The 13909-nt window shown below is 41.3% G+C and overlaps 1 protein-coding gene across 1 annotated transcript; it reads right to left on the bottom strand.

The window, feature by feature from the left end:
• Nucleotides 1-3711: 3711 nt before the first annotated feature.
• LOC115255446 (uncharacterized) lies at nucleotides 3712-13353 on the bottom strand. Its single transcript, XM_062854634.1, has 4 exons — nucleotides 12433-13353; nucleotides 11775-12115; nucleotides 3895-4123; nucleotides 3712-3834 (listed from the first exon to the last, which is right to left on the bottom strand). The coding sequence occupies exons 1-4, from the start codon at nucleotides 13063-13065 to the stop codon at nucleotides 3712-3714; spliced, it is 1326 nt and encodes a 441-aa protein (XP_062710618.1). The 5' UTR covers nucleotides 13066-13353.
• Between the last annotated feature and the right edge of the window lie 556 nt (nucleotides 13354-13909).

Here is a 13909-nt window from a genome sequence, read left to right as displayed (position 1 = left end):
GTTGGTTCGGAGTCCCGAGCTCCCGTTGGCTCCCTTGGGGCTCGCTCCGTATCGCGCTGCTACTCGTTCTCGCAGCTGTTTCCAGCGGCGTCACTGGTGATCGCTGCACCACTCCACTTCTTCTGAACGCGTCCGCGTTCTCTCCAACTACTTCGGTATAGTTTGATGTCTCCATTCTATTGGGTCCCCCCTCCGCACCGCTATCACCATCCGTTGTATCTAGTCGCTTTCGTGATCTCTTGGTTGTCTATGAAACAGGGAGGCCAAGCGAGGGTTGAACACGTTCCTTCATGGGGTCCGTGTCCAGAGCCAGATCAGCGTAAGTCGGGAATGTTCCATCCGAGCCTAGTACCCATCAACGTGATGGACAGATGATGAACGTATCCGGAGGCCTGCCAAGGTTTTACCGGGACGGAGGCAAACGTGCCATTAGCCCACTCGCCGTTTCAAGTTGGTGTCACCCTACTTTACTCAGGGAGCAGAATAGCCCGAATGTCAGCCCATCGTCGCCATCCAATCCATAATCCGTAGTCCGGTGTCGTTAGCGTTTACCAGTATGCCATAATCAGGATCTTACTGGCATCGATCCTGATGTGCCGGTTGGCACTCCAGGTGTTTGGGCTAAGGCACTTTGGAAGCGGTACCAGGTCGCTTGCACGGAGTTGCTTGCGGATGTGTGGCTTTTTATAGGGAACCAACAGAGCCCACTGTTGTAACCCCACCACATCCTAGGCATACTGTGTGTGTGTGTGTGTGTGTGTGTGTGTGTGTGTGTGTGTGTGTGTGTGTGTGTGTGTGTGTGTGTGTGTGTGTGTGTGTGTGTGTGTGTGTGTGTGTGTGTGTGTGTGTGTGTGTGTGTTTGTGTGTGTGTGTGTGTGTGTGTGTGTGTGTGTGTGTGTGTGTGTGTGTGTGTGTGGACTGTGTGTACAAATTAACTCACATCACTTTTTGGCAGTAAACTTCAACCGATTTTAATGATCGACGTTTCATTCAACGCAGAATCTGGTCCCATTGTTTCCTATTGAAAATGGTTCGGATTGGCCCAGCCGTTCCAGAGTTATGGCCATTTAGGTGTTCCGGATCGGTACCCCAGGAAGGGGTCACATATAAAAATGCTACAAATCCATGCATGCGACGTTTCAAACCGCAGCATTTTCGATAAACTGATGCACGATAAGCAGGGAAATATTATCAGACTATATTTGAACCGGTAGTGTTCCGAAACCGGTTCCGGGTGTCCCGTTGGAAGTGGCCAAATATAAAAGTGCACCTAACCTATGCATGCGACACATCAAATAGCGGCATTTTCAATAACCTGATGAACAAATAGTAGGAAAATAGCCTCAGTTCAAATCCAAACCGGAAGTGATCCGGAACCGGTTCCGGGTGTTCCACCGGAAGTGGCCAAATATAAAAGTGAACCAAACCCATGCATACGGTACATCAAATAGCTGCTTTTTCAATAACCTAATGAACTGTGAGTAGGAAAATAGCCTCAGACCATGTTTGGGAAAACCGGTAATGTTCTGGAGCCAGTTCCGTGTGCCCCACTGTAAGTGGTCAAATATAAAAGCGAACCAAACTCATGCATGCGGCATATCAAATCGCGGCTCTTTAGGTGACCTGATGATCGGTGAGCAAGACCGTATTTGCGTACCGTATTTAAACGGTATTGCTCTGAAACCGGTTCCGGGTGTCCCGCCGGAAGTGGTCAAATGTAGAAGAGAACCAATCCCATGCATGCGGCACATCGAATAGCGGCTTTTAAGATATCCTGAAGAACGGTAAGTCTCAGACCACATCTAAGACTAAAGGTAGTGTTCCGGTACTGGCTTTAGGCATACCGCTGAAAGTGGCCAAATGTAAAAGTGAGCCAACTCCATGCATATGAAATCGCAGCTTTTTCGATAATCTGATGAACGGCTTGCAAGAAAATAGCCGCAGATCGTAATACTACCGGTAGTGTCCCAGAACCGGTTCCGGGTTTTCCGCCTGAATTGGTCCAATGTAAAAAATGATCCGAACCCGTCAATGCAACTCATCAATTCGCAGCTTTCAAGGAAACCTGATAAACCGTTCAGAAGAAACTAGTATTAGACCATATTTGAGACAATTGGGGCTGTCCCGGAACCGGTTTCGGGTATCCCGCCGCAGGTAAATAATATGTTAATTTGGAACAAACATATACATGCAAGACATGAGGTCGCGGCTTTTTCGATAACCTGATGAATGGTTAGTGAGAAAATAGACACAGACCACTTACCGGCAATGTTACCGGCTTCGGGTGCCCCGCCGGAAGGACTGTCCTGGAACCGGGGCATGAAACTGCTGTGACACATCTGATTGCTGCATTTTTTACAACTTGATGACGGAACCTGTTCCGTGGGTCCCGCCGGAAGTGGCCAAATATTAAAAAGTTTTCGACTACCTGATGAACGGCAAGTAAGTAAATAGACTCAGACCACATGCATGACTACCGATAGTGTTCCGGTATCAGATCCGGTTTTTTTCGCAGAAATCGATCACACGTGGACCAAATCCATGCATGTACCACACCAAATTGCGGCATTTTCGATAAACTGATGGACGATCAGCATGAAAATAGACTCAGGCCATATTTGAGACTACTGGCAATGGGGACCATCCTGATGGGATGGAATGAGAGCTCTTCCTTCGGAAGTGAAGTAAAGCGTGGGTCTCGAGATGAACTAGCCTAGGGCTGAAAATCTCGTTAATACTGAAACAAACAAAAACTACTGGCAATGTTCCGGATCCAGTTCCGAGTATACCGCAGAAAGCAGTCAAATTTAAGAGTGAACCAAACCAATACAACCACCAAAAAACGGCTTTTTTTTAAACTGGAAAGCATTGAATAAGTCATGAGTGAAGAAGCTGTTGAAATCTCCCTATATGAAATAGAACAAAATCTTGACAAAATTGATGTGATCCGGTCAAATCAAATTATTCAAAACTTCTGAAGTGCAATAATGTAATAATGGTCAATGTTGAATCAGAAATTGAAAACTTGATTGCATCAACTGGAAGCAAAATTTGTTCAATCTCTTGCGTCTAAAATATTTGCGCAACACGGTGCGATTGCGATTAAAATTTGAATAAAATAGTATAAAAAATTCACTTTTCTGTATTTTTGCCATGAAAATTTCAAATTAAGCAAGAATTGTGTATAATCATAAATAATAAACTTTCAGAAAAAGTTTGATCTTACGCTTGTGCAAAAAATATATAATTGAAGTCATCGTCTTGATGTTAATCAGCATCCATTGATATTGATGATGGTCAAAAGTATACTAATAGGACTGATATTGTTTAGCTCTATCTATATGTTGAACATAACATCGGAATACATATGTGCTGATGGTGGTTTCCTCTTCGATAATGGCTAAATTAAGCATGATCAGGATTTAGGAACACTTCGGCTTATTTAGATGGATATATAATAAGTATTGCACTTATAACGAGGAAGTCATTATCACCACTAGGTGGATTAATCTGGGTTTTTTTTTCGTAGGATGAAAATGGGAGTCACATGCTTAATAAGGGAACCAATACCCTACCTATGTTTGAAATAGAGGAAAAAATAAAAAAAACGGAGACATAGTGTGTTTACACCTGCTTATGATTATATTCTAATTATTTGCATTGGATGATTCTTATTTAGTGATAAATCCTGATAATGTTGAGAGTTTCTCCTTATTTAGGCTCCAAGAGAGCCTCCAACAGCACTGCGCACACAGCATTCAGAATTGTAACGATGAAGATCATCTCCGTGATCACAAATTTCGTCTTGGGGTAATCAGCTCGATTTTTGAAGTACTGAAAAAGAGTCAAAATAATAAAAATCAAATAAAAACCTAATTACTCAAGCTACTTTACATGGACGAAAATGTACAGCATCATGATGAGCACTTGGAAAACCAGCGACAGGGTTATCAAACCTAACAGGACATAGACTAGAATCGGGTAGGATTCCTTATCGGCTCGCAGGACCAGCCGGAGCTGTATCAGAGTGGTGACCAGTAGACCGGTGTCGATGCTGAGCTTGGCGTAGTATTTGTGCTTCTGGCGGCAGAACCCGGGTGGCCGAGATGTCGGTTCTGGAAACCTAGGATCCTAGCTGGAAACGCTCCTTGCATTTTTTGTGAAGTCTTAGGATTGTTTGTATATGGCGGGAAGATGTTGTTATAAACGAAAGCCTGCTCCGATCGACAAAGTTTTAAGTCTACTTATTTATGTACTAAAGTACTTTCAGACTGATATTAGTCCTGTTCAACGACGTAGGTTGAACTTGCTCGAAAAGTTGTTGCATCCTACTCTTACCCATTTGTCAACAAACGGGAAAGAGCGGGATGAAGCAAGTTCGAGCAAGTTCAACCTACGTCGTTGAACAGGACTATTGATATTCACGTGCTAAAGCAGCTAAGTAGTCACCTTGCACGTCCTGGCACGTGAATATTAATTCAAATACCAACATCGTTGTTGTTTTGTCAAAAAAATATTAATAATTAGTTATTGGTGACCCAAATTTACTTGAAAAAAACGTGAAACTTGAAAAATACAAATTCTCTGCAGATATTTCTTCAATTTTAATAGTCAACAAAGAGTTTCTTTTTATATCTAGTGCATTTATTTGGGGCTCAATCGCCTATAATTCTTTACGGAGTCGAAGATCTTTTTTTGTACTTAATAGTATACATTATACAGAGTAATAACTTTTTAATGATATCTGTTAGTAATGGGTGAATCCCAGGGTACTCGTGTTAGCTCGAGGTTATAAGGTCACATTTTGAGGAATGGACAGGGTAAAGATTGGGCCAAAGGTTTCACTGTAGCTCATCCGGGGGTGAATCGCATCTTGCTAGCGTATTCAGTGCCTTGTGGTGTTGGTACCACGGCGTGCATATGGTGAAGGTTTATCACAAAAAATTAGGCATCGCCAAATCCGCCGTTTTTCGAAAATATGGACTTCTAGCTTTCATTTAACGTGTTCCCCAAAAAAATCCACCGAGGGATCCCGAACAACTTTTTCAGAATACTGTTTTTCCCCATACAAAATGCACGGTTCCAAATTAATCCCTATTTCTAATTAACAAACATACCCAATTTTTGTATGAAAAAGTTCCCCCGATGGAATATTTCGATGTTGGGCTTGAATGAAAGCTGGTAGCGTCAACTTTCACGTAGCGTAAAAATTAGCGATGCCCATTTTTTTGTAATAAATTTGTTCTACCAGACACACCGTGGTACCAACTTGTGGGAGTCTTCCGAATGGAAAAAAACTGGAGAAGAAAACACAAGCGAATTAAACTTTTATACCAGCAGAGCGAAGAAAGTTGAAAACACATCCCATGTATGTGACATCGCGGGTCCCCAACACATCTCTCACAAGAACAAAGGGTTGTCTACCTCGGGCCTCAAGAGAATCCAAAAGTAGTGCTCTGGAGACGTCATTATCCGGGCATTGCCAAACTACGTGGTAGACCCAGGGTATCAGTAGGTCGGCTCTAGAGGCCCGTTCTCCTCCATTCGGGAAATTTGTGCCACCGAATGTGGTCGGATGTCATCATAAACCGGAACCGCACTTCGTATAAACATTGCTCAACGCGAGGATAATCCTGTGTAAATGCGCATCTAGCGAGTAATGGTTGGACAAAAGTCACGCGAATGAAATTTCGACTTACATCCAAACCATACCACCACACTCGCAAAGAAACACTAGGAATAATAGAATGTAACCCAACTGGCCATCTCGCCAATCATTTTGCCAACTTTGAAGAGAACTCTGGCGAACAAAATGGAAAAGTTCATCGTGTGAAATTATTCTACATAGATCTCACCTTCCTGTGCGCCCACCTTTGCGAGAGAGTCCGCCTTCTCATTGCCATAAATTGCCCATACAAAGGTAATCTTGTATGATCTTTCGACCAGTGCACCCATCTGCTCTCTTATTTTTGTAAGAAAGTAAGATGGATGTTTTACAGGTTTAATGCGAGCCTCAATCGAACTAAGGCTATCCGAAAAGATAAAGAAATTGTCTACGGGCATGTTGGAAATCATCCCCTAGACTCGCATTATGCGTTGAGTGCATACAGCCGAGGGCAATACGCAAACAACAGTATTGAATACGTTCCAACTTTATTAGGTGGCAGTTTGCTGCTGAGAGGAAACAGAAAGAGCCATACTCGAGAACAGAGAGAATAGTCGTTTTGTCAAGTTTTATGAGGTCTTCCGGGTGAGCACCCCACCATGTTCCGGTATTGATCCTTTGTTAACATTTTTGGACCAAATACTAAGTTTGGGTACCCTAAGTGCCTTTTGAATCAAACCAGACTCCAAGGTATTTCGAAGTTAAAGGCTGGTCGATTTCTGTTTCCAAAAAGTTTCAATTGGGCTGGATTCGGCTTTCTAGAAAAAAAAAAACAACCAATTGAGTTTTTTACGGTGCAAACACGATCCCCAAACCTCTCGCCCAACCGGACAGATTATTTAGGGAATTTTGCAATGGTCTTTGCAACATTTTTGCATGTGGGCCTTTTAAAGAAATCACAGCATCATCTGCAAGTTGTCTCAGCGTGCATTGGCCTTCCAAACAACTGTCAATGTCTTTCACATAGAAATTATAAAGCAAGGGACTTAAACATGAGCCTTGGGGTAGGCCCATGTAGCTAATTCTGGAATGCTACAAATGGAAATGTTTTTCTGACAACAAATTTTACAAGAAATTATTTAAGATTCTTGGTAGTCCACCGTTGTGCAGTTTTTCTGACAATATTCCAAGCAATATTCCCATGGAAACTGAATCAAGAGCGCCCTTAATGCCCAAAAAACTGAAGCCAATCGCTCCTTTTCCGCAAAGGCCAGTTAAATATCTGATGAAAGCAACGCTAGACAATCGTTTGTTTCTTTACCCTTGCGAAACCCGAATTGTGTATTTGAAAGCAAGTTATTCGATTCGACCCAATGATCGAGTCGTGATAGGATCATTTTTTCCTACAATTTCCTTAAACATGATAACATAGCAATTGGGCGGTATGAATTATGATCAGACGCTGGTTTACCAGGCTTTTGAATAGCTATTACTTTGACCTGTCTCCATTCATGCGGAACAATGTTGTTCTCCATTAATGAGTTGAACAAGTCCAGTAAACGTCTTTTTGCGATTCTTCTTTGTGATTCTTCAGAAGATTGAACTTCATCATATCGCGTCTCGGAACTGAATTGTTTGATGAAAGAAGAGCCAGAGAGAACTCCAGCATGAAGAATGCACGCAGAACTCGATGTACACAGCGCAACGAGTAACTTTCACGCAGCGACCGAAAAGACAAAAGAATTTTCACGCAAATTTGTGTAACACCGGATCAACACTAAAAATGTGCTGATCCGGTGTTACACAAATCTGCGTGAAAATTTTTTTGTCTTTTTGCTCGCTGCGTGAAAGTTACTCGTGCGCTGTGTTGTTTCATTTAAGGATGTGGTCTGTCCAGAGAGCCGTCTCCTGAGGAAGTTTCGCAAGAGAGCGGTTCAGCTGGGACCGAGTCTGGGCAGACCATTTTTGCAAAATTGAATATCCAGCGATTGGAGTATTCGTCACTCTCATTAGAGGATGAGCGGTTTTGCATGTTGCGAGCCACTCTCCAAAGCGATGTCATCGAAGTTTCTCTTGAGAGACCCTCAATGAAATGTCGCCAATAACTACGCTTTTTTGTTTTCAGCAGGTTTTTCAGCTGTCTTTCAAGCTTAGCGTACTCTTGATAAAGATCTGAAGTACCTTGCTTACGAAAAGCTTTGAAAGCATAAGATTTTTCATAATATAACTGGGTGCAATCATCATCCCAGCCTAGTGTGGCTGGTCTTCTTTTGAAGGTTGCACTTGGATCACGCCGTTATTGTGATTCTAATGCACTCGTGTAATTCAGTTCAGACAGGAATCGATACTCAATACTCATCCAAAGGTGGGAGTGGATTGAATGATTCAACTCCAAAGGATACCGCAGCTGCCAATTTTGCCAATCAATATTCCTTGTGAGGTCAAAAGAAACCTGAATTGGTTGGTCTGACCTTTTACTATTATCGGAGACCACTTTATCAAGAAGACTTGCAGCACTGCTGAATATCGGGAGTCACTGTTAGCAGCGCCACCACGGATGAAGGTGGCACTTGTCATGATAGTGTGTGTAAATATTCATACTCGCACCAATACACTCTTACACTTTTACACAAAGGTACCACCTTAGCTCAGCAGGCGGCGGTGCCGTCAGTGACGCTTGCCGTTAGTATGGGAAAATAACTGAGTTCCATGTCTTTTTGATAAAGTAGTCTTCGCTATTATGCTTTATGGTGGTTATAATGGGTAAGTGATCACTACCATGAGGATCCTCGATCATCTTCCACGAGCAATCGAATGATAGTGAACTTGATCCCAGTGATAGGTCAAGACGACTTTCTTTGCCGTCAGATGCAATACGTCTCACTACACCTGTATTCAAAACGTTCAAGTTGAAATCGTCGCATAAATCATAGATCATAGATGTGATCATAGATGTGATCGTCATATGGTTCGCCCCACCCAGTACCATGTGCGTTCATATCACCCAGAATTAAAACTGGATGTGATAGTGCAGAAACCGCATTCCAAAGATGACGGCGGTTAATTGAAATTCTTGGAGGAATGTAAACGGAAGCTACGCAAAGTATTTTACCCTTCACGTTTATTTGGCAAGCGACGATTTCTACGCCAGGATGAGTCGCGATTGAAATTGTATAAAATGGGTAAGTCTTTTTGATCCCCAAAAGAACTCCTCCATAATGGTCATTTCGATCCTGGCGTATAATGTTGAAATCGTGGAAGTTGAGTTCATCTTCAGAAGAAAGCCATGTTTCATAAAGGACAAATATAGGTATCACAGGCAGAGTTGTGAATCAAAAACTTAAACAGGTCTTATTTAGGTTTTGGACTATGACAGTTCTACTGTAGCACAGTTATCATATCTTGTACCTCACTTGATGAATTATCCATCGAAAGATATGATCGGCCATGATTGTGTCAGATTCCGAAGATATTCTTCTACTGTAGGTATAAATATTTCAATAATGCCTCTAAAAGTTTCTGAAAGACCAAGAGAATAGAAATACACTAGAACTCCAATGGCGCTGTAATCACTTTTCTTATTTAATTATTTCAATAACTTTAATTGAAATAATTTACTATTTTTAAGTGCCCATCTTGTAGAAGACCTTTTGTTTTGGTAAACAAAATTAACTTGACACTTCTAGTACCGCTGCTGACGCTGTAAGGGCGTGCCAAACTAGATGTTAGTCACACGAACAGTTATGACATTGGACTTCTGTGGCTAGTTTTTCTACTGCCGAGAGCATCATATAAGCGATCCACGAGAACCCTGAAAGTAAACCGTCTTCGCAACAAAGAGTTTTATTTGGGATAATTCTTCATAACACTAGGGGTTCATGTATATTCTCTCTGTTATGTAGTTCATTGATAGATTTATATATACAGTGTCGGACAAAACAATAAGACCACCGGTCCTATTTCATACAAAATGGCCAAGTTTGACGATATGGTACTCGGTTTCTAGTAAACCGATTTGGCTGAAATTTTGATAGCTGACATGGAATTACGGGAATTTTGATTTGTATTAAATTGATTGAGTTCTGTTCACTACTTCCAAAGTTACAGATATACGGTGCGACAAAATTATAACACCGGATTTTTAAGATAATTATTTGTGGTCAATTCAATGAAAATATCCACAAGTTTAAATGGCATCCTTTATTTTAGTACTTGTTTATCAATCATCAAGTATCAGATACTCTCATATTTTATTTGATAATAGCAATCTAAAAGTCCCTGGCCAAGTTCGCAGGGGTTGACGGTATTAAAGTGAAGGAGTTTCATTTTGATTATTGTAATGTAGTGTTCTTTAGTGAAACACATCACCTTTTTAACACTTTAATGCGCCTCCAACGGTTCATCACGAACCGGCTGCTGCAGATGGAGTATGGCTGATCATATGCATCAGACATGCTCGATAAACAGGAGGAACCGCCGGGGCTCAGTAAAGTCTATTCCCAAGCAATAGTTCCAAGTCGGTTGGATTTGAGAAGGTTTTGATGATCGTTACAAATCCTAATAAAAGTATTATAGGATTTGTGACAGGTTTTGAAACCTTTTACAGCCATCTGACTTCAAAATGTTGTTTGGGCTCTATTTCCTACGTTTCTCGATTGATTTTTATTACATAGTAATTTATTAATGTCATAGTTGCTTTTTCGAATTTTTACAATGTTAGTTGGTCATATTTTCTTTAAATAAAGCAACAAAAATCGACCGAAGAATCAATAGTGGGAAGGAGATTTGCAGCACTTAGTTGTGCTGATAGATTCAAAGCTAACGTGCGAACACTTAAACGCATTGTTGACGTCAATGCGTTCGACGTGACATTTTGGACAAAAACTGACTGCTTTATATTAACTGAACAACGTTACTGGCTACGCTTGAGAAAATGACATGGTTCATCTAGGTAGGACCGATAGAACAATTGAACGAATTTGAATATTTTTAATAGTATTTGTAGCAGGATGAAAGTTGACATGAAATCTTTATTATTTTAAAATTTTATTGCAATCAACTGACCAACTTGGCGTATTTTTGATTATCTCTTAGATGTTCAGAAGTTCAGTTACATGTTTCTGTGGATTTTGGACCGATGACAATTTAAGGACACAAGAGATGAACACAAGTAGAAAACGATTAGCGAAATCAAGAAAACAATTTGACACAGGATCGACTATATTTTAACATACAGGGTTCGATTGATTCAATGAAAAAAAAAACAACATACGACATCTGACTTAACGAGGACAAAAACATATTTAACCATACCACAAAATCAAACAAGAAGACAAACACTGACTGACTGACCAATTGAAAACTTTCCAATCTTCTACCGTAACTTTCTTAGTCAGTTGCAACAGTGTCTTAATGGATATCATTTTCCGCGTACGGCTGGCAAACTGCTTCTGAAAGATTACGTACTCTTTTCTATCTTCGGGTCTAGTGTAGAGGTTTCAACTCTATTCAGAGTGCAGCTAGAAACCTAGCAAAAAAAAATAATAATAATAGCAATCTAAAAGTGGTCCTATTATTTTGTCGTTTCGTATATCTGTAACTTTTGATGTGGTGAACAGAACTCAATTAATTAAATACAAATCAAAATTCACGTAACTCCATGGCGACTGACAAATCGGTTTACTAGAAACCGAGCATCACATCGTCAAACTTGGTCATTTTGTATGAAAAATGGCTGGTGGTCTTATTGTTTTGTCCGACACTGTATGTATAAAAATGCAGTGGCATACATGGGACCGCGCATAACTTGTGAACGGATGGTCCGATTTGGGTCATCTAAGTTTAGTTCTGTTAGTTTTCACCCAAGGAAGGTTTATGAGGTATAAAACATGGATAAATTGATAGTTTTTGAAATTCGATCTTCCGTACATTTTGTGACCGGGGACTTGGTCTTGGATAGCAATTTGAAACGTCAAAAAACGTAGTAGGCAAGACAAAGTTTGCCGGGGACAGCTAGTTTTTAATAAATTTGTTCAAGAATTCTTCATATGAATTGCTGAAAAATAGTATAAAAATGTTTCTACTACTTTCTTGCATTTTCTAGCAAATTAAAAGGCAGAAGTAAATTGTATTGATTTTAATCATTGCTTTAAATTCACATACTTATCACCTTGCAGTTATATTGGCAAGTAAATTCGACGCCAGGGTACTTAACCCACCGTCCAGCAAGGTTTCTACTGTGCTGCTGCCTACGGTACTGGCACTGACGGCACCGATGGTACTGGTTATAAGCGGCATGGCGGTTGTGCTGGCTACGGTAGCAGCTAAGGTCGCCGGCATCGCTTCCATCATCATGATGGTACCGGCTCTGGCGGACATGCTGCTGCTGGGAGTTTCTGCCACCACCAGCGATGCCACCAGAATGTTGATCATCGTTATGATTGCCACCCCGACCGAGGTGATGATTTTTAGCTTCTGGCGAGTTGTATCCATGAGGTTTTGTTTCATCAACTGGAATGGAGAAGATGAATTACGAAAATGTAAAAACAGTTATAAGTTCGTGTTTGAATCACAGTTCAGTTTCTTCTTCTCCATCTTCTTCTTCTTCTTCTTCTCTTTTCCTGTCATTCTGAACCAGCTGGGAATGAGACTGCTTTTAGCTTAAAAAGTGACAGCTAGGTAGTTCAACGTTCAAGTCATTTTTTAATGTAGGTGTCACCCAATATGTGCTTTTTCACAAGTCTTCTGTATATCATCTTAGCGATCCTGCTACAATATAGCATACGAAATCGCAATAACTAATTGGGATTAAAACATAAAATACTTACAGAAACAATGATCATTGTCACGGCAACCAACATCTGCAACACCAGGGACATGATGATGAACGTTATGCACGCCATATACGTCTGTGATCCCTGGTTGTACGTAATGAGCAGTCTCAGCTGGTTGGCATTGGCTGTCAACAGGGAGATGTCCATCGCCGACTCGGCGATACTTTTGGAAAAGTCATACGGGTTGGCTTCAGAGTTTGAGTTGACCCTCCGGTGGGTGACTACGTCCATGTCTCGTGGTGGGATCGGCGGAAGTATCGAAGCAGCTCGGCGTATTCTGCTCGTTGTGGGTCTTGTCACGGGAACCATCGTCGTAGAAGAGTAGCCCAGAGCATGAGGTTCTACATAACCACTGGAGGTGGTCGGTGAGTTACTCACTGAGTCACTATTGGCCATATTCAGGTCACTTTTGCTTCGGGCGAAAACCGGAGTTGATGACAGTGCGAGATTGCTCTGGTAGTTTCCATTGTTGGATGCCTGCGAAGTGTCACGTTGCTGGAGAGCCGGTTGATCGGCGGGTTCATCGCCGGCATCCTCTTCAGTCACTTGATACGTCATGCTTTCGTTGAGAAATGGAATTGCACCGGCACTGAAACCTAGAAGAAATATCTTATTCTTAACACCCATTCAAAATCGGAACGATTGGACTGATGGCCACCCGTACTTCTGACAAACTGCGGCACAAGTCGCTTAGACATGGAGAAGACGGCACATGAAGATTGAATTCTTTGTATGGTTGAACAATGGCTTCGGCTATAGACACAGATTCAATGCGATACGGTACGAAACGAACTAAACCAGTTGCGGATGAATTTTGGACTAATATAATCAAACTGATATCGAGCGGTTATCTCCGATAGCATCGATTAACCGATCTAATCGAGTTATGGGCATCAAATAATAATCAATAGTCATGTTTTCAACTCATTCGCGTGATGAATTAACGACCACGTGTACTTCTACCTACATGCATACAAAGAATCATTAAATGCAACACGGAAGATGCAAGCTTTGGATTTGCAGCGCTTGGGAGCTCCGAAGTGATTCATTTCCTATCGAGATTTATGCTGAGTTCGCTACAGCTGGGAACAACGTATCATTGTTTCAATTAATTGAGGGGACTCATATCGCTTTTCATTTGTAATGCGTGATCAGACAAGCAAACGATCATGTACGCATGTTAATATTGTTGTTATCATAAATGTGCTTCAGTGGTTCTCAAAGCAGTGATCAGTATAGAAGATTTCCAAAATGTTCAAGAGTAAATTGAATTGAAAACACGACAAGTTGACCACAACATGTCGACGAGGAAAATGTCAAAATTGATTTTGGAGGGACAGTGTCTTTGAAGAAACTGTTTTGTACAAAATCTCACGCTCCCATATTCATCCTATTCGAAAACAAGCGATTACGGCACCGATTGATTCCGTTCTTTTTGTTTTCATGGGTGCTCACTTCTAACAAAAAAAAT

This window comes from Aedes albopictus, chromosome 2, assembly GCF_035046485.1.
Source record: "Aedes albopictus strain Foshan chromosome 2, AalbF5, whole genome shotgun sequence".
Taxonomy (NCBI): Eukaryota; Metazoa; Arthropoda; class Insecta; order Diptera; family Culicidae; genus Aedes; species Aedes albopictus.
Note: the sequence above shows the minus strand (reverse complement) of the source record. Positions and strands in the feature narration are given on the sequence as shown.

Bases quoted from the DNA above. Each gene is read 5' to 3' on its own strand.
- LOC115255446 (XM_062854634.1), bottom strand. From the start codon at position 13,065: ATGGGTGTTAAGAATAAGATATTTCTTCTAGGTTTCAGTGCCGGTGCA. The intron at 12,116-12,432 runs GTAAGTATTTTA...TCTCCATTCCAG, and splicing joins TGACAATGATCATTGTTTCT to TTGATGAAACAAAACCTCAT. The intron at 3,835-3,894 runs GTAAAGTAGCTT...ACTCTTTTTCAG, and splicing joins TGCTGTACATTTTCGTCCAT to TACTTCAAAAATCGAGCTGA.